The sequence below is a fragment of the Molossus molossus genome, unplaced genomic scaffold, assembly GCF_014108415.1.
Source record: "Molossus molossus isolate mMolMol1 unplaced genomic scaffold, mMolMol1.p scaffold_m16_p_16, whole genome shotgun sequence".
NCBI classification, from domain to species: domain Eukaryota; kingdom Metazoa; phylum Chordata; class Mammalia; order Chiroptera; family Molossidae; genus Molossus; species Molossus molossus.
The window spans coordinates 57539369-57560540 of NW_023425351.1; the positions used below are offsets into that span (position 1 = coordinate 57539369).

The 21172-nt window shown below is 39.4% G+C and overlaps 1 protein-coding gene across 1 annotated transcript in view; it reads right to left on the bottom strand.

Annotated features, from left to right (window-relative positions):
• Positions 1 to 561: 561 nt before the first annotated feature.
• The window catches only part of EIF3H (eukaryotic translation initiation factor 3 subunit H), a 98121-nt gene continuing 77510 nt past the window's right edge, over positions 562 to 21172 (bottom strand). The window contains exons 3-8 of the mRNA XM_036264189.1: positions 14781 to 14948; positions 13199 to 13298; positions 11820 to 11969; positions 4277 to 4397; positions 2171 to 2303; positions 562 to 791 (exon numbers count right to left, since the gene is read on the bottom strand). Of these exons, the coding sequence (XP_036120082.1) occupies positions 694 to 791; positions 2171 to 2303; positions 4277 to 4397; positions 11820 to 11969; positions 13199 to 13298; positions 14781 to 14948 (770 nt within the window). The 3' untranslated portion in view covers positions 562 to 693. The remainder of the gene's footprint in view (positions 792 to 2170; positions 2304 to 4276; positions 4398 to 11819; positions 11970 to 13198; positions 13299 to 14780; positions 14949 to 21172) is intronic.

The following is a 21172-nucleotide window of genomic DNA, read 5'->3' on the forward strand; positions in this document are numbered from 1 at the left end:
GAAAAACATTCTCAGGTGAGGAATAAAAAAAACCAAAACCTGCTCTTAGCAGAATTTTATATCGTGGTATGGAAAAGATAAACATGAAGCCCTAAATTTAAATACATACACAGAATGGATTTCGTTTTCATACAAATACAGTCCTGTGGTGTTTGTCCCGTTTGTGTAATGCCTTCTTAAAAAAGTCCTGTGCCCAACTGCCAACGGGCATGAGGACTGGTCGACCAGCACCTGAAGAAATGAAGAGACGGCCCCCCGGGGAGCACCCCGAGAATTCCAGGCCTGCGGAGCAGGCACCGGGCAAGGGCACGAGGCCTGGGCTTCCAGGGGCCCGTCAGTGACGAAGTGCTGGGGTACACAGTGGGTGCCAGGGCCTCTGGGTCAGGATCGGGACCAGGGCACTGAGCTGTGTGGTTAGACGCGGCCGCCCCGAGGCGGCCAAGGTGATGGGCCCAGGAGGTCTGAGCCTGCTGGAGCTGCAATGAAGACTGTTTATCTTTCGAAAATTAACAGGTAGAAGGAAAAGAATAGGCAACTAGACATAATATGTCTCAAACCAAATGAGCAAGCAGTGAAAACTGTTTTATTAATATTTTATTATTGGCTAGAATGACTTTTCAAAGCGCAAATGTCTTTCTTGCAGGAGTTGCCCCAAGAGTCCACGTTAACTCCGTTTCTGGAAACTTCCTTTCCTTAGCTGGTGTATTCCTGCAGAGCCTGGGCCATGAAGAGTTTGCCTAAGTTCTGGGCAGTGAATTCCTTGATGTTCTGGCAGTAAGTGTTAATCTGGCCTGTGCATTTGGGAAAGTGAAAAAGAGAGTCATAATGTTCCTCAGATTATAAAATGACCTGGAACGCTGATCAGACAAGAAAATCAACATAATACAGAACCGCCAGTATTTTCTTTTGTTTTGAGTTAAGAAGATATAAGAATCAATGCTATATTTCCATAAGGGATAATAAAGATTAGAAGTTCTTAAGCTATCTTCCACTCTTGGTTACATAGAGAAGAAAAACTACAAATTTCAAAAAGTCTATCAGCAGTTAAGGACAGATTAGCTGTCAATCAACGTGCACAGACTACGCAGCTCGGACCAGCATGCACGAGGGAAACAGCACTGGTCTCCTCCGCGGGCAGAGGACTGCACTGACCCGCCCCGGGCGAGAGCAACCAGAATGCTGTCCGGTCTGTGCCTGGAGACACTGAGCACCCCAGCATCCCTCCCACCCCAAAGCGACCAACAGCAGGAGCAGAGTCCGCGTGCAGACGGCCTCATCACACTAATTAGTGTTATAACACTAATGATCGAATCTGCTGCAACAAGTCACATACTTTCTGAACGTAGGAGAAATACAATCCTGCTTGCACGGGACCTTACGCAAGGAATGTGTCTCAGTGTCCCAAACTCAATTTGTATGTGTACTAGAAAGCTTTATGGAATTTAGACCCCCCACCTTAAAGAGATCAATAGAAATATATCAATAGAAATTATAGAAGATGAGCTTTTCTTTGAGTAAGATTTTCACTCCAATAAACGCTTCACAGACATTTGCTAGTGGAATCAAACTGTATTTAACAGAATTTATATAGAAATAAGGTATTTATAGCTAGTAAGATCATGAATGTTAGATATTCAAAATCAAACCCTAGTATAGGAAATAGAATCTCCACCACTTAAGGGAGGTGTTAAATGTTAAGTACCCCTAGAGAAAGCCCACCATGCAGAACTGCATTCATGTTGCTACAGTTGACACACTCTGTGTCGAGTTAGAAAGCGCAATGCAATTCGAACACCCACACAGACGTGGGCTCGGAGCTGGTGAGAAGCACAGGGCTTCAGCCGAATGATCTTCTGCATAATGAGAGGGCCGAGTGTTTTCTTACTTTCCCTGAGAGTGCGCAAATGAAACCTTCCTATTTTACAAAGTTTGTGATGCCATCTCAAAAATGTTTACATAAACACACAATGAAACACTGGAAAATAACAGACTGACAGATTCCTAAATTTCAGGAACTACAGGTACTGGATTCAAATTCACCATTCAACAAGTTTCAATGCACTAGCTTTCATGAGGTTCATTTTCTGTTTGGTTTCTTTTCAAATCTCTCGCTGTCGTCTGCTTCCTAAAGGCCGAGAAAACCGGCCAGTTTGCACAGGCTAAACAGTACCTGCAATGAGCAGAGAATCCATCCTGGCTGGAGGCTGCAGCGGTTTGAAGAGTTTGGACAGATCTTCCTCAGGAAGTGGGGGTTCTCCTCGACTCTGGCGCTGCATGTTCTCCTGCTGGCGGCGCTGCTGATACTAAAATTCAGAGAGAAAAGGAGTTGGTTATTTTCTCTACCTGAGGAGAAAAACAGACTTCCCTCACTCATGCAACCAGCAAGACCCCCTGCTCTGAATTTCAGTCTGTTTCACAAAGGGCCTCTCTCGGCAACCCTTGCTTCAAAGAGGCTAAATATTACAACAGTAGAAGAAAATCCCTTTGTTGTAAACTTCAGTGTCACTCTGAGCTCTAAGAGTCTGTGACGAATGACTGGGAAAAAAACAAAACTGGCCATGTGAGACACAGGAGGCAAGCAGCTCCGGATTAGGTGGTCCGTGAAAGGGAGTAAGGTGGCCATTTACGACAACGGGGTAAATGACAGCATTGCAAGTAAGAGTCATCTTAACTTTAATAACCAAGTAATGAAACTAGCACACTGGGAAATTCTTTCGGCTTTATCCCTACTGACAATATTATTATTATATTATTCAAACATCATCATCATCATCATTATTATTGTAACTACTATCACTATTAACAACAGATAATCACCTGTGTTTTAGTTCTATAGCTAAGTGAGTATTAGTTTAGATAACGCTTCCAAAACTTTCAAACTCTGGATCTCTATGATTCTCTGGAGAGGAGGTGGGGAGATATATATAGAGAGAGATCACCTACAAACTTATGGATCAAATCACAATCAAAAGCTACAGTTGTGGATTGCTTACAAAAGCAGGGGAGAATAACATCCCACATGCAGTTTTAAAGGATCAGGTAATCAGAAACCAAAATGGGCCAGTAAAATGTCAGGTTCTTGAAGTCCTATGAAACCAAGGGAAACGATGGTTCTTCCTAAAGTAAGAGAAACTTGCTTTGCAAAGATTCCTATAATTAATAGGGGTTATGAACAGTAAGTTAAGAATAAAGGTCAAATGCAAAATTTTAAGACACATTAGAATTCTGAAAAATATTTGTAAGATTGGTTTCCAAAATCAACTATCTATCAGGGGACAGATTTTCAATTTGATGCCCAGGGTGAGTCTTTTGATGAAAGAAAGAACCAGCAGAAGAAAGAAATTGAGAGTTTTGTGTTGTTTTCCCCCCAGTTTGTCAGATTTTCACCATCACCATCTTCACCATTTTTTTCAGTTAAAATACTATATAGATTTATATGTGTGTTAAAAATTCTAAGTATAATAGAAACAAATAGTTTGAATTTCACTAAACACTGATAAAATTTTTTAAATTACAATATTCTCAGAACCACTTAATTGTGCTTAGAATTCTACTGTTAACAACATCTAGTGTAAAGTACATTTTAATGAACACAAAGTAGTCACATACAAATACCTTCCCATATAAACATTTTGAAATCCACTTCTCTAAGAATTAAATGTTAAGAATGTTTCAGAGCAATATAGCCCCAAAACAATACCCCAGAACTGAGAAACCATGTGGCCTTCAGGCAACACTAATAAAGACGAGGTTAAATGGCTACAGCAGTACATGTGCACATGAGAACCTTCAGGTAATGCTAGGGTTTTGTCTGTATTACACCATCTACCTCACAGCGGTTGGTCCATTATTCCCTATCAAAACTGCTTGCTCTTAATCTCAATTGCTCAGTTTTTTAAATGAACTGAAGATTGCTAACTATGCTGCAATGAGCCACTACCAAACCAATTATGGTTAGTAAAGAAATGAGCTGTGACACTCGGCAATCTCTTTGCCTCTGATTTTCTCAATAAATGCAACTCTTATTTGCATAACCTTGGCATTGCAATCTGAGCTTAATATACTGGCTCTCTTTAAGACAGGTATATTTAAGTACAAACTGTAAATAACATATTAGAAACATACTACATAAAAAATAGCTTTAAAAATATGACGTAGAGCTACTGGCCAACAGTCAATGCTCTTTAGCAAAGATAATTCAAATCATTCTGAAGATGACTCTTGAAGCATTGTCCTGAGAAACGAATCGTTTGTTACATTTTTCCATAATACCAACCTGGTGTTTCTGCTGCTGCTGTTTACTCGTGTTCCTCATGTATGTATTATATTTAACTATATCTTGGCTCATTTCATCCACTCTGTCCATCAGCAACTGTAGAGTCTTTCCCAAATGATTGCTGAAACAAAAATATACTGACATGTTATATTTTATAGTTACAGCTCTGCCACTGCTCTGAAGATTCTGGGATGTTAACTGGTCGGCCATGTGCTGAAAGAGGAGAGCACAGCACATTCAACGGAAGGGCAGAGGGAAGACCGAGTCGGCTTGCTGTTCACCCCCCATGCCCGAACCAGCTCAGCTTCTCGCTGTCAGAGCATTCAGGCGTCAGGTGGAGCCGTTCCTTGTGCCAGGCAGGATATCAACAATGCGCATTTTCTTTACAACCAAGTTTAACCTAAGCCAGTACTCCTGGAACCTTTTCTTTTTTTTTTATCCTCACCCAAAGACATGTTTGCATTTATTTTCAGACAGAGCGGGAGGGGGAGGGGAGAGAAACACTGATGTGAGAGACACACACTGACTGGTTGCCACCCACACGACCCCAACCGGGGCCAGGCACAAACCTCAACCGAGGTATATGCCCTTAGCAGAAACCGAACCCAAGACTCTGGTCCGCGGGCCAACACTCACCGCTGAGCCAAACCGGCCAGGGCCTGGAACCTTTTCTTTAGCATCCCCTCCCCAAGGCCGTGCTCCAGAACACTTGAATCGGCAGCCAGACAAAGTAAGAACCACGCACACAGACTAAGACTTCTGGCACATGATGTCTCTATCTAGCAGGTTCTAAAACAGCGACAACAGCTTTTATTCTACAAAGCCAGATGAAGACAGAAAAAGGGCTCTTTTCCTCTTGCCCTTCCTAAAATTTATAGTCCAGTCATTCATACTTCTTTTCTTTTCCAGAAATTCCTACTGCAGCTCCTCGTACCACATCACTTTCTGTGTGCCACCGGTGTCCCAACTGGGACCGTGACCACCACACTGACTTCTGCCCATGACTATCTCCTGCCGTGGAAGGTCTGCTGCTGCATGCGTGCTCTACAAAACTAACTGGCTGACAAACGGCACTCACTCAGTCATTTAAAGAAAAAGGAGAAACATCTGTAACAAAAATAAATTAATAAAAATTGCCAAAAAAATGACTTATGTTCCTGCTTCAGTGTTAGCAAATAGGGAGACAATAGTGAATGAGACATTGATGGTCTCTGTCTTCACTGAGCTTACAACTGATTGGTGTGGCAAGAAAGAAAGGAGGAAACAGAGAAACACTTTAAGTAGTATGGCCGGAATATCTCTTTAAGGAGATGACGGGATGGAAGCAAAGGATTAGAAGGAATCGGCCATGCAAGAAGTAATGTGGGTGGAAGAAAGCACCTCTGCTGAAGGCCTGAGACGGGCGAGAACTAGGCAGATAAAAGGAAGAGGACGCATGGATGGGCAGTCACAGGGTAGGGAGCAGAGCCAAGCACACATGAGAAGTCATTAGCTGCACCACACAGCACCCAACAACACAGTATGAATGGTGTCCTAGAGTTCTATATGTCTGGGGCATATTTAGCCTTAAATTTTAAAATGACCACTCTGGCTGCTATGCAGAGAACAGACTGGAGAGCGGAAGCCAGCAAATCAGTTAAGAGTCTATTGTGGACTGTTGGCAAGGATGTGGGGAAACTGGAACACTCATACATTGTGGCAGGGATGCAAAAACGGTGCAGCCGCTGTGGGAAACAGTGCGGTGGTTCCTCAGAAAGTTAAACAGAGAGTTACTAGATGACCCAGCGACTCCACTCCTCAGTATGCTCCAGAGAACTAAAAACATGCTCACACAAAAACTTGTACATGTATGTTAACAGCTGCATTACTCATAACAGCCAAAAAGTGGAAAAACCCCAAGTATCTATCAATGGATGAATGGATAAATTGTGCTTTATCCACACAACAGAAAACTACTGAGTCATAAAAAGAATGCAGTACTGATACATGAGTGAAACTTAAAAACATTACACACGAAGTGAAAGAAGCCAGATATAAAAGGCCACTTACTGTACAGTTCCGTTTATATGGAACGGCCAGAATAAGCAATCCACACAGACAGTAAGTAATCGGTGCCGGCCGGGGTGGGGAGGAGGAGGGCTGCTTCGTGAGTGTGGGGTTTCTGTTCGGGAATTAGTGGTGATGGTTGCACACACCGTGAGTATATTAAAACCAATGAATTGTACTGTTTAAAATGGTTAAAACGGTGAATTTTATCTCTACTTTTAAAACTGCACACACCCACCCCACATCTACTGTGGTGCTTCGAGAGAAGCCGTGTGGCTTGGCCTAGGACGGGCGGCAATGAGCACGGAGAACAGTGGGCAGAACTGCGAGGGAAGTCAAGGCTGACTCCCAGCTTCCTGCTCTAAGCAGCTGAATGGCTGGTTTCAGCATCCGGAGAAGGGGAAGGCTGAGGAAGAAAGAGACTGGAAATACTGAATATGAATGAAAGTAAATCCAGTTAAAATATGAATTCTATTTGGACTACTTCTGTAATTTGAAGAAAATTAGAAAAGTTTGGCTCTTAAGCAGTAGAAAGAACACAGAAATGGTGTGCCTGCTGGTGTGTGTGTGTGTGTGTGTGTGTGTGTGTGTGTGTAAATAAAGTTAAAGTTTAATCCCAGGTCCAGCACTACCTACACAACCTTGGCCGAGTGACAGCCTATATAGGAATCAAGTGCTTTTTTCAAATTAAGTTTGATTTTACATTTATCTTATTTCATTGTAATTTTGTGGATCACTTTCAAGTTTATTTTTCCATAGCTAATCAAATGTCCAGGTCCATTTTATTATACAGGGATTGGCAAAAGTAGATTTACAGTTGTTCCTAAGGAAAATACAATAATTAATAAATAATAATACAAGAACAAACTGTGTTTTGCGTACTCACAACTGTAAACCTCCTTTTGCCCACCCAGTACAGTCATACTGCTTTCCAAAAAACTTCAGGGTTAAAATTTAACAATACTATGTCACCTCCCATGTGTTCTTCCAATACATACTTACTTCTCCTGCACTGTCAGATGCTAAGGGTTAAACTCTAAGCTACTGTTGCACTCAACACATTCTAGTGAGAAGAGAGGAAGACAAAAAAATAAATACAACACAGTGGTGGTAACTGCTATAACAGAACAGAAGCATAAAAGGTAGTTGGGCAGATCAGATGAGATTTTCTGAATTATGTGACAGCTGAACTTCAAGATTTTGAAGAGGAGGTGGAGACAAGGCAGGCAGGAAGGGGCACTACAGATACTGGGCATGGGCAGCATGTTCAGAGACTCGCATGAAAAGCATAATGCATTTGAAGAACTATTAGTAATTCGTACACCAAGAGAACAGGAGAAAGGCAAGATTGGAGGAAGAAAAGAGTGATGATACTAAAGAGGCAGACAACAGCCACAGTGCAAAGACTCTCAGAAGCTAGGACTCTAAGTCTGGATTCTAGTCTAATGACAATGGGGGACTAGCCAAAAATTTTAAGCTAAGGAGTAACAAGATCACACAATTTGCATTTAGCAAGATCACTGCAATGAAAGGGCAAAAGGTTAAAAGCAGGAAGGTTAGAGACTGTGAAAGGAATGAGGAGCAGAAATAATGAGGCACTGGCAGAAGGCAGCAAAGACATGGAAGTCAGATGAAGCCGCTTCAGGAATGCACTCAGGGGAGACGACCCCAAGGAACAGTGACATTCAGGGGTGAGCAGAAGAGGGCTCGCTGTTGGGGAATGAGTAGTAACCCAGAAGAGTTTAGGTTTCAGACTTCAAAGAAAAGTATTTCAGGAAGAAAGGGTTATCAACATATCAAATGTTTGAGTCTGAAACATCCAGTAAGGAGTGATCAAGGTGTCTTTTGTGACTTCAGTGAGAGCGCTAACAACACAGAACAGACGGAGCACTAAGTGTGGCAGGTACGCGGAAATGAGGAGACATACACAACATGTAGAAAATTCTATTTACAATTTGACTCTACAGAGGGAAGAAAATGAAGCAAAAGGGTAAAGAAAATGGATAATAACGGCACGCGGTCAAAAGATGTTCTTTTCGTAACTTTGCTTTTTAAGATGAGACAGACTTAAACAAGTTCAAATGCCTTTATTCCTAAGAGATGCATGTTCAAGTCTTTAGGGGTTAAGAGTCAATGTCTGCAATTTTCTTTCAAATGGTTCGGAGGGAAAAGTATGTTTTTTGTATATAGATAGAGGGACGGTGCAAATGTGGCAAGATACACAACTGGTGAATCTAGGTAAAGGGTTATGGGTGTTCACTGTATTATTAGTCTTTCAATTTTTCCAAAGAGTTGAACATTTTCATAATATTCTAAAATTGGGGAAAACTAGCCAGTAAACATAGTACAAAAGAAAGTAGCACAGAGAGGAACTGAAGATATCTGAGGAAGGAGGGTGGAGGAAAAAGGCAGATCCTGCGAAGGCGGGAGGGGCAGCGATGGGACTAGCTGGCCCAAGGGGAGACCCCGATCCTGTCACCTTCATCACTGAAGAACTGAGGCCCCCACAATGATATTAAAGGCAAGAAATGTCACAATTAACTACTTATTACAGTCGTTAAATAAATGTCCTTGAGTGTAACAGGAATTCAGAAGGGAGAAAGAGCACCATCAATCCTATGACCAGGAGATTGGGGAGGTGAGAAGGGGTGCAGTGACTGTGGAGAAAACCATGACGGCGAGTTACTGTCACACACAGAGAAAGACCTAGTTGTTCCCAGAGCTTAAATCTTGGAGGCTGACTACAATGACTGTAGCAATGAGAAAGGTATTACTAGAAGAGACCCTCCCTCTCCACCAAAAAAAAAGTCTTTTAAGTACTATTATCATGTACTATAGGTATATGTGATTATAGTGAAAGAACACAAGCAGAGATACATGGCCTTTAAACATTTTATAACATTTACATAACTATCCTGCTCTTCAGAAATATATCCAATAAGTACTCAAAAGCGAACAAACAAACAAGACTCAAAAATCTGCAAAATAGTTTTTGTAAGGCAAAAGGAATTAACTGTAATACATAACTATTTCACAGATACCAGGAAATCACAGGTCCATTACCAAGGGCAATTTTATGGGGATCTTTTCAGTGCCAGTTCAGCTAGAATACTGAAACAGGGAGTTATTGTTAGGCGTTTCAATAAAATAGCCTTTTCTTTTATTGCCAAGGAAACAAAGAACTGAACACAGACAACTTAAACAGATGTCAACCAAGACATGCAGTGATAAGTTGGCTCTGGCTACAGTACCAATTTATCCTTATTATCTTTAAAGTATGATGCCCACCCTTAGTTTACTTTCTAAAAAAGGAAATAAAAATAATGGTTTTTTCATGTGTGAAAAGCTAAAGGCTTATGTAACACATTTTAAAATAATTAATAAAAGCTGTTATAATATAGCTATTACTAGAACTTTCATCTAATAAAATTAAAAATTTGAATTTTTTAAACGAAAGGGACAGTAGTATGTTTTATTCACAGCACAGACAAATTTATCAGGTAAATCAAAGAACTCGTATCCACATATGGGTTGTGAAAAGCAAGACCAAGCAAAATGTTTAAGGAGCTGCTTAAGAATGATTTCTGATGCGGTTTCTTAGAAAAATTGTATGGCAACTGGCCTGATTAATGTTATAAATTAAAATTTGAGATAAACAAAGCGTTTAAAGTAGTATCAATTTGGGTCAATGTAACAATCCATTGGTATAAGCTCTGCTTCAAGGTTGCTTCATGTTCTTCTGCCAACAGGAACACCAATTTACCCTTAAAATAACAACATGAAGAGCAAAAGGCTCTCACATAACATACAGAAGGTAAAAACTGTAAATAAATATGTCTAGATCTTAGCAGCTATGGTGAATCGGAAACATTTTCTTGGCCATTATAACGTTGATGCCTTGGACAAACAGACATTGCAGCCCAGCTCACTGGGAATGTTAAAGCACAGAAGGGCTATATATGTGTTTTGTATGCTCAATAAAGAAAGCTTGAGAAAAAGTAAAGACATAAATCATATAAGCAAAAGCTTTCACATAGTAAATTTAAAATTATGATATAACTATAAACTTAATTCATCAAATTGTAGCCCTGCATTGCTGAAAAAGGTTCTTAGCCCAAAGCTTTAAATACAGGTGTGCCGAGTGGCTTTGTAAAAGCAGTAAAAAAAAATATGATCTTCTAAAAGAGACAAATTAAAGCACTATTATGAGTATGTTTGCAGTCAAACAGCACATTCTTTAGTGCCAAATTAGCCTCGCACCCGGGCTGCTCACTAGTACTCAGTTCACCACCCAGTTTCCTTCCCTTCCCCTGGAAAGACTTTCTTGGCCTCTGTGGTGCATTCATACAATGAAAGGTGGCACTTCAGCCACAGTTCTACCCATCCCAGAGCCTGGAGAAGACACCGGGCTCTCTGGTCCTTCTGGGTTTATCCCACTTGTCTACAGGAGAAAAATCTTATATTGTTCTATTGTATAATCTTCTATCTGGGATGTCTGGAAATCTGATAAATAAGTGAGCTCCTGGCCCTGGCTGGTTTGGCTCAGCAGTGGGAGCGTCGGCCTGCGGACCAGAGTCCCAGGTTCGGTTCCCGCTAGAGGCACGTACCAAAAAAAAAAAAAAAAAAAAAAAAAAAGTGAGCTTCTGTTCCAAACTGGTTGCTTATGAAAACACACCTTGTTTCTTTCAGCCATTCAACAAATGCATGTGGTCTGATTACCGACTCTGTCCATTTAATTTCATCCTATGGGTCTGCTGTTAGCCTTTACCCACCACAAAACAATCACTAATATCAAGCCTAAAGGGCTTTGAAGAAAAGCTATATATAGGAATCTGTTCATATTTCTGTTAAGAGAATAAATGGGGGTGGGAGGGCAGTAATTCCATCAAGGAAACAATCTGTTCTGGAACACTTCAGTCACATTTTACCAATATAATAAACAATCTTAGCAACTAGATAGGCAAAGCAGCCACAATGGAGGAAATTATGTCACTACTGTCTAAGATAGCAAGACTGTGCCAGGTCCAGAAAAGTCTAAGTTTAGTTGGAAATTCAAACTGGAAGCTTTCTACTAATAAAGTCTGCATCTGAACAAGGGCAAGTGCCACCAGTAAAACAAAAAAAGTATTTTTGTTTTTCTCCCGAGCATTATTAAATATCCTGACATAATACCATAAGTCTCCGAGGGCAATAAATAACACTGAGCCAAATAAAAAACCCTCCCCACCTTATCAGAGCAAAAATGATACAGCAAAGGCTGTTGAGGGTTCCTAGAATAGGAGCTAATTAGTATGCAAACACTGGTTCATTTTCATCAGTTAAGTGTTTTTTCCTGAGATTTTAGCAAGGCAGGACAAGTACACATGTTGTTACATGTCTTAGTTACCTCAAAATGTGCGTAAGTAAATTTTTCTTGTTTCATAGGTTAGAGACTAAGTAAAAGAACCTTTTGCAGAAAGTGATCAAAAGGGACTTTTCATTAGGCAGGGCCTCTTACCTGCTAGCAAGACTGAGCAATTCATGTTTATCTGCTACAGCTGACTTCTTCTCAAGCTCCCACATTAGGACGTTGATCAGATGTGAATTTTTAATTACAATCGGCACTTCTTCAAACATGTGCTCAAAGGTGATACTTCCCTTTTTCAATCTGTGAAGCATGTTAAATATACTTCAGTCTGGTGGTCAAAAGTAATGTTAAATTGACTATTTCATACATTTCCCCCTAATTAAAGGCCCTTTCCAGGATCTTTGTTTCATTAATACTCTCTAAAAAAGGGAGAGAATAAGTTTTATAGTCAAGCATAACTTGAGAGATTTGAGTAATTCTAAAAATGATCCGAGTTTGAGCTATAAGCCCAGAAAATAAGATTCTTGGCAAAAGAAACTATTCTTTCTTTTTAATCAGGTATCTTCAAAATTTCATTGATAATAAAATGTAAATTTCTTAGGAAATTATGCCATAAAATCTATCTCTAAAACATTTAAAATAAATAGCTAGAAAAGAAACACTCAAGTTCTTGGCAAGTTCTTTATAAAAGCCTACTGAATTGAAGAGATTAACAACTAGCAGAATACTACTCACAAAATATCACAAATGCAATGCTTCAGAACACAGCAAGAATTCAACTTCTCATAGTTTAGTTATAACTACCAAACCCAGAAATTCTTCATGAGTTAGCTTTTCTTTTTAAATTCTTTGCACCTTAATTTCTTTAGGAGTCAAAAGGGAAACTAGCAATGAACTGTCTGCCTGTCCTACATGATGTTAAAGCTACTAACTTTAACAGAAATAAGAATTCCAATAATAAACAAAAAATAATAGAATTCTGAATATTTCTTTAAAATTTTAATGTAAATATCCCAATGCCACTGTGTAGGATCACAAAACAGCTTTATCGATTAATTCTATGCATACTTGTCACCCATAAAATTTCCAGTAAGCCACATTCCTTACTGAATCCTTAAAATGTTTATTCTCCCCACCTCTCCCCACCCCGCCATGAAACAGGAGCTCAAAATAAGACATACAGCTCACAGCCGGACTGACACACAGTTTACAATTGATAGCTGCTGCTGATCATTCATTGCCATCTACCTTTATTTAACCACTTATTTCTTCAAATTAAGTAGCTAATTAATTCCCACTCCAACTAAATTCGCCCTTGGTGAGAACAACAAATCAGACATTCCACAAAGAACAGTTAAAACATAGAAAGGGAGAAATCAAGTGGCACTCGGCCATGCATAAAACTTCTACCGTTCACATGGCAAAAGCATCACCACCCCACCGAGGATTCAATACATGTGGCAAACTAAAATCTTTAAAGAAAAATACCCTGTCCTTTACTGTACTTGTAAGTACCCCCAAACACTCACGCTTCAGGAGAAAAATCCTTCTCTTTACAAACTTCCATCAGTTTAGGAGTCAGTCTGTATGCCTTCAGTGAGAGAGACCCTTGGGCAGTTTTTATGGGATCTCAAATAAGAAAAAGAGGGAAAAAAATTACTAAGAATTTTGTCACTACCAGTGCTTGAATAACATTGGTTCTAGGCACATTCTGTTACTTAGCATACAATCATTGCAAAATGAAGATCAAAATAAATAATCAGAACATAATTTTAAGCAGATCCATATGAGTATAGCAAACAGGAAGTAAAAATGGAGGAACTTATCATCCTACTTGTAATAGGTAGAATAATTTCCTCAGCTAAAATCAGAAATCTTGATGAAAATTAAATATATCATGTTCTATACACCTTGTATACATCTGTTGTAATTAGAAGGAAAATACTGATGAACAGTAAATATTAAAATTCATTGCATACATTTGCGTGGTTCTTTAGTCAACTAATTTAAATGAATAGCCCTGCAAATAAAAGTTATACATACTAATATTCACTATTCAAATTTCTTGGTTAAGCAGATTTTTAAAAAAAAAATCACTAAAGTCAAGTGCTATGACAAAAGCGTCTTTTTAGTTTTAGAGAAACTCATTTTGTCCAAACTAACTGCTTAAACAGTCCGTGAGTAAGGGAGCTTAGCACTTGCTGCATGATAACGGCTCCGGCATGCCAATATTCGCCTAAAACCTGTGTTAACATTCATGTTGTCTGAAACTTAACACAGTGAAACTTTTAGCAATAGGTGATAAAATGAAAACCAAAATAGATTGAAACAAGTGGAAAATTCATCAAGGTCTGATGATGCAATGTTTCCAGCCAATATAAGTACACTTTAACAACTTGTTCTTTACTGTAATCCAATTGTTAACATACTGAAACAATTTTGGGGCAGCTCATAAGATTGATCGTATTCATTAGTATTTTTTCTGACAGATACTCAGGACGTTACATTTACTTCTCAGCTGGAAACTATATGCAAGTCTGCCAGATATGGCAAACTGTGAGTGTTTGGGGAGGGGGAAGGCTATAAAGCTGTTAAATTGCCTACAGTTCTGATACAGCACAGAACATCTGGTCTGGAGAGCTTGAGGAAACACCATTAAATAGGCCGAAAAGAAAAAAATCTTTGTGCTAAGAAACAGTCCAGGTTTTGTACGCTGCTGTCAGAGGTATAAAAAAAAAACTTGGCACGCCGTGTTATGATTGGTCAGTCACGTACAGAGCCAGACACTCCAGCAATCGGGGTTTGTTAGACATCTGGTCTAGTTCCACCAGCCCCTTCAAATGAGGGAGGGGAGATGGAGGAATAAAAATGAAGCAGCTACTCCAGCATTCCAAAATGTACACATCAGGGCTCTGATAGCAAGAAAAATAAACAGAAAGAAGGAAACCCTGTCTAGACTTAGCTGCTGCTGAGGCTGCTGCAGAAACAGGGTTGGTATTTACTTGAGAAGGCCTGCCAGGCTGCTCTTAGAGGCAAAAAGACAGAAAGCAAAAATAGTAGTAGTAATAATATTAAGGAAAGAAAAGAATAATACAGGAAACTCCTACGAACCATAGATGAGAACGACAGACTCTTCAATGGCATGCTGGTAGCTGAACTGAGAGTCCAGGAGCGCCCGGGTGACGAACGAGCCATAGTACGTGGACTGGTACCAGCCCACGTGGAGATGGTCAATGTTCACATGGCGGAGGCTCCGCATCATTTCCATCTGATATTGGACTAGACGATGGGGAGGAGAGGGAAAAAAGAGAAACTACTGAATGATGCCACCAATATTAAAAACAAGCCTTTTAGAAAATAAATTTCTACATACCTATTTATTAGCTAAAGGGAACAGGTTTCCAGATTTAAAATTCATTTAGCTCACATACAAAGAAAATAAAATTGAGCTTTCAAATCACTGGGATTTTCCTTTTACTAGCAAAAAAATATTTTGTAGAAAAGATATTAAAGACAATAATAATGCCTGTGCTAGAACAAAAAACTATTTATTAAATTTAGTTTCCATTCTCCTTTTTAGAACCCTAAAAATGGTATATGTTTAAGAAAAAAACTGTAATTACTAAACTGGCTGTAAGAAGTTTCATTTGAATTAATAAGTGAGAATTGTTATCAATGTCTTCAGCATAGCTTTGAGAACTTAAAAGTTAAAACCATTAAGAAAACTAATGGGGAAATAATTAACTACCACATTATTTAAATATGAACAGGATACAAGTTGTAGCTGGTTTAAAATATAAGAATTCATTTTTGCCTTCATCTGGTGCCCCCTGCTGCATATGCTAAATTTAAAAAAAAAAAAAAAGAATTATTTTTTCTTGTTTCTGTGTTGCTTTGTGTTAAGTAATAGATTATATGTTTTATTAGCAGAGAGTTTTATTTTAATCCCCATGTATGGAATAAAAAGGTTAGATGACTTTTGCTTTTGTCCAACTGACTACAATGCATATTATAAACTTAAAGCAGCAGTACTAGAAAAACAGGTGAAAACTGACAATAAATAAAACATTAAAAGAGCAATATAGCCCAATAATGAATAGCAAATATATGATACAGGAAAAAATTTTATAGTCAACATAACATTCAAGCTATTTCTATTATAATGAATACATAACTACATTGAGTAAATATATTTGCTTAACTCAAAATCTAACCATTTCATTGTTAAAGTACAACAGGTTTTAACAAAAGTAAGGTTATATATCTGTCATTTCCTTGGTTATAGCACTACAGTTTCACAAAACAAATTAAATTCAGGCTCAAAGTATAAAGGAACCTTCCTTGGATAGACAGGGTCTTATTTTTCAACACTTATTACTAGGCAAAGAAATTATAAACCTGCTTGCTTATTCCAAAGAAGGTTCTATTTCTCATCACAAAAAATGGCAGCCAACTCATCAACTACTCAAGAATTAATTTTTTTATTTGCCTTTTATGCACAATATGATGATCTCAAGAAGAATAAAATTATTATGATAATCTTGTATCAATTATCTTTTATTTTAATGCTTGTTTCTCTAGCACATGAGACCCCCTTCTCAGCTAGTGTAACAGATTCATATCAGCCACATAAATTTAGAACAGAATCACTGCTATGGCTTCTTACGGCTTTAAAATTCCATAACTCTTTGAAAGTAAAGTAAAATTATTGATTTGGCTAATAAAATTTAATCAAATTTAACTTACAAATGAAAAGTTTCAATATCACAAGTAAAGGAAGAACCAAATTAACATTTATTTTCAAAGGATAGGAAAGAAGAGCTGGGAAGAGATTACCATGCAACTGCCAGCACAAACCTGATTTTATAGTACAATTTTTAAACAATCAATACTTCCAAAACGTGTGTTAATGGACCATTTAGCTATAACATAAGCAGAGGTTACATTCCACTAAGTGGCAATAGTGGAAAAGAAGAAAAGACTTGGAATCCAGAGATCTAGGTTCTCATGCCAGTTCTGAGAGTTCTCCCGTGGAGAGTTCTTTTTTTTTTATCTTCATCCGAGGACATTTTTTGATATTTTGTTCAGATAGAGTGGGAGGGAGGGGGAGAGAGAGAGAAACATCAATGTGAAAGGGACACATCAAGTGGTTGCCACCCGCACGACCAACCAGGGCCCGGGACAAACTGCAACCGAGGTACATGCCCTTAGCGGGAACCGAACACAGGTCTCTCCAGACCGCAGGCCAACGCTCTAACCGCTGAGCCAAACCGGCCAGGGCCCGTGGCGAGTTCTTGCTGTCCAGTTTAATGATCCTTCTCTGATGCTTAGTTTTCCCATCTCCAAAAAGATCTGAGAGCTCAGCCCAGTCAAAATGCTATGAACCAACATTGTTCATCATATATGCTAATTATAAGTAATGACTTTTCTACAGACTAGAGTTGAGTTGGCCCTCCAATGTACATTAAGACTGAAAAAAAAAAAAAAAAAAGCATTTCTCTGAAAGATATTCTGTATTCTTACCAAGTCTCCCGTCAAGTAGTCTACATACAACAGATTTTATAATAGCATGTTCAGGACGCAGGTGGTAAAAAATTCTATAATCAGTAGCAAACCTCCAAATTTCTTCTTCATCCAGTCTTTTTTTAAAAAAAATCCTTACCCAGGACATTTTCCCATCTATCTTCAGACAGAGTGGGCGGGAAAGATAGGGAGAAAGAGAGAGAAACATCGATGTGAGAGAAACACATCGACTGGCTGCCTCCCCCAACCAGGGCCGGGACGAATTGCAACAGAGGTACGTGCCCTTAACGGGAAGCAAATCCCCGACTCTGGTCCGAGGGCCGAGGCTCTAACTGCTGAGCCAAGCCGCCCAGAGCTTCATTCAGAGTCTTCCCTAGGGTGCAGCCCCTGGATGAGAATGGAAATGAAGTTTCTCTCAGCTGGGGGAGAAGCTAAGGGATCGAGGCCTGCCGCCCTGTGGAGTTACCTCCCACTGCCCCAGCCTATCTCCCTCTGGGGAAGGGGCTGCAAAAATGGAGAGATGAGCTCCTATGTTATTGGGGATTGAGGGGCGCTTCCATTTTCCTCTTCTAGAGCTTAGAAAATCATGATACACAGAATTTGCAAGACTTTAATAAAAACTTCCTTTTAAGGTTATTCGAGTTTTCATATGACCTAAATGTTGTAGATGAATATAAAAATTTAAAGGTTAAGATCAGCAAGAGGCAAGCTGACAAAATTAATTTTAAAAATCCATAACGCATCGAATAAGGACGGGGTGCTTGTGCCCAAAGTCAAGCGGGCAGCACTGAGGGCCAGTCCTCTCCAGGACTACTCATATGAGGCTCCAGTAACTGCATGGTTTGAAGAGGTCACTTTGATTCAATAAAATTGTTAAAAAGTGATTTTTTTTCCTATTATATACAAGCCGAGGAGTAAGAAACAACTCACAAACAGCCAAGTGAACTGTTTTATCTCTGTAGACTTTTAGGTCTGTGTCATTCAAATGTGTGGCCCTTGTCTCCCTTGATCCACACAGTTTTCTCTCCTCCTCCAATGCAAGTTTTCAAAAAGTACAAAACCAAAACCTTGTAAAAGCACCCTGGCAAACCTAAGTAGAGATAAGAAATGTAGAGCCCACTGTCCATGAAACTACCTCAAAACTGAGCTTCCTGGCAGCCCCATTAATCAAGAGATCTGAGCCGCCACTCCTACTCCCCCTCTGGCCCAAAGAAGAGACAAGGAAAAAACTCGTGAAATGGTGACATGCCAGTAAATTTTATACCCACAGAAAACAGAATGGTCATTCCAGATTCTAATCCCCAGGGCCAATAGCAGTGCTTGTGTGGTAATGCTAGTATCTTAGGAGTCACATTAGGGGTGAGCAGATAAGGGGGCACAAGAGACCCAAATGAGCTACAACACTAATGTAACAGGGGTGGGGTAGAGGCTCATGCCATCTGGAAGTGACTGTGACAATGCTGTGTCCCAAGCCACAGGCTCTGGGCAAGTGGGATCTAGAGTTATTGCCTTCTCATGCCCAGCCAGCCTCACTTTCCTGGGCTGGAGTTTTAATAGGAGGATGTAAAAGATGTGGCCAGACAGAGATAAGGTCCAGCCCTATCTAGGGAGTGCCTCACACCTCAGAACAAAGACAACTACTTCAAAGAAACAAAAGGAAAAGAAAAAATGAGGCCCCATGACATAAAGTGCCTGAACTCCGCACTGCTGAGTTAACACAGATCAATGAAGTAAGAAACAAGCACTTACAGGCAACTATGTAGAGCTGGTCCAGGTTAGACACGCTTTCATTTTCATTCTAAAGTCCTCTTATTTAACAGAAACCCATGTAGTAATTTCAACCAATGATACTCCTGAGTTAATGGCTAAATAATCCTGGGGAATTTCCCAAAGATGAATAGCAAAGGGGAAAAAAAAATTGGAAAGGGGACTCTTTGTTGTTGCTGTTGTTAATCCTTACCTGAGTATATTTTTCCATTGATTTTTAGAGAGAATGGAAGGGAGGGAGGGAGGGGGAAGGAGACATATGGATGTGAAAAAGACACATGGATTGGTTGCCTCCCACAAGACCCTGCGCCAGGGATCAAACCTGCAACCAAGGTATGTGCGCTTGACTGGGAATCGAACCTGAGACTCTTAGGTCTTAGGGCCAAAGCTCTAACCACTGAGCCAAACTGGCCAGGGCTGGAGAGGGGACTTTAAAGTTTATGATAATATTCAAATGACAGAAGGGCTCAGAACTGTGTAGTGAAAAGCTTCAGAAAGAACCTTTTAAACATTCATACTTTAAAAAGCTAACACCCTATTGAAGGAGAAACAGTGAACAGCAAATGAATTTCAAAGACAAATTGGTAGTTACTATACTAAGCCACCTCAAATTCCTAACACAAAAGATACACTTAGCTGTAACTCTGAGTGGTGCTACAAAGTTTGGAAGATTATAAAAATGAGCTGAAATTGTATAAATCTCTTCTACCTCAACAATTGTCTTAATGGTTAACCCTCTCCTAAGCAGAGCCTGGTTTACAACACTAAATAGCTGTTCGAAGTCTGGCACCAGTACATTCATCTTCACTTTTTCCAGATACCCTCTTTGCAAAACAGTCCACTTGAAACTGCCGAGAGTTCAAACTGTCTTAACTGAGGCAGGCTGCCCAACAACTATTCCTTTCAAAAATCCACATTTGTTGGGCTTTCTCTTGTTTTACCTTCAAATATGAAAACACTGAAAATAATACGCTGCCGTATGTTTAAATGCTGTATGTGGTGTTACACTGCCACAACCACAAAGGAGCCTGAGATCCGAGTTCTCCTGAAGACCACTGGGAAGGACAATGATCAGAAGCTTTTCAGGACAAGGAGAATAATGAGCCAGCCACTTTCAATTCCTCACCTTCATTTTTAAGTGTCTTTTTGATTTCATTATTTTAAGTGAGCGCTCAAGAAATAATTTCTCACTGAAAAACAGGAACAAAGAACTGCCACAGTTGGCTAGGCTGAGGATGAGCAAAGGAGGAAGTTAGAGCTGTAGCATAGTCTAAAACTCCAGCTTTGCCAGATCAAGGGGAAGAAAGTAGTTTACAGATGTCTCATTAGGGAATTCTTGAAGGACAAAGCAACCTAATTTAAATTTAAAAAATTTAAAAGACCCACTGTCTTAAAATATTATAAAAGTATATATATACATATACATACACACATATACATATACATATATATGGGGGGGGGGCGAAAGGAAAGGGTAAAGCTGAGCACAAAGAAAGAAACTAGTACTTAGTGAGCACTTATGTCAGACTTCCTGCTAAGTGGTCTACATATGTTATCTGACTTTATTCCTCACAATAACTCTAATGAGCTAGTCGTGATTATTGAAACCCTTTTAGGAAAGCTGTTTCCCACAGCTTGTAAAGTGGCAGGACTCAATCTGACTTCAGACTCTGACTCCAAAGCACAGGCAATCACCCATTTACAAAATTCCATCTCTTCTTACTGGTTGATAAAATGTAAATTATTTCTGAATCAATAAAGCATAACACAGAGATACAACAGGAATCCACAATTTCTAAAGGTTTTCAGAAACCACAGCATGTACCTGTTTGATCACAAAGTTAACCAATAATTTAACACTTCAGTAAGATTTTAAGTGATAAAACTAAGCTTCAAAGATTTTTAAATGCCAAAGTCGATAATTATCACAAACATGTAATCAAACTCCTAAAATACTGCATTCTTTGTTACTATTTGAAACTTATGCCAAGACTACTTTGTAACTAAGAACTGGCTCAGATCAAAGATGATCTGTAAAAACACATCAAGTAGGGGAACAGAGAGACCAGGTCTAGTGCATATTCTTTGTAGCAAAGAAACAAATTAAGCCCAATCAAGAGATGGCTTTAAAAGCAAACAAACAAACAAAACTCCTCAACTCTGAAGCAAATCAATGATTGCAACAAACAGGAGAGCAAAGTGAAATACATCAA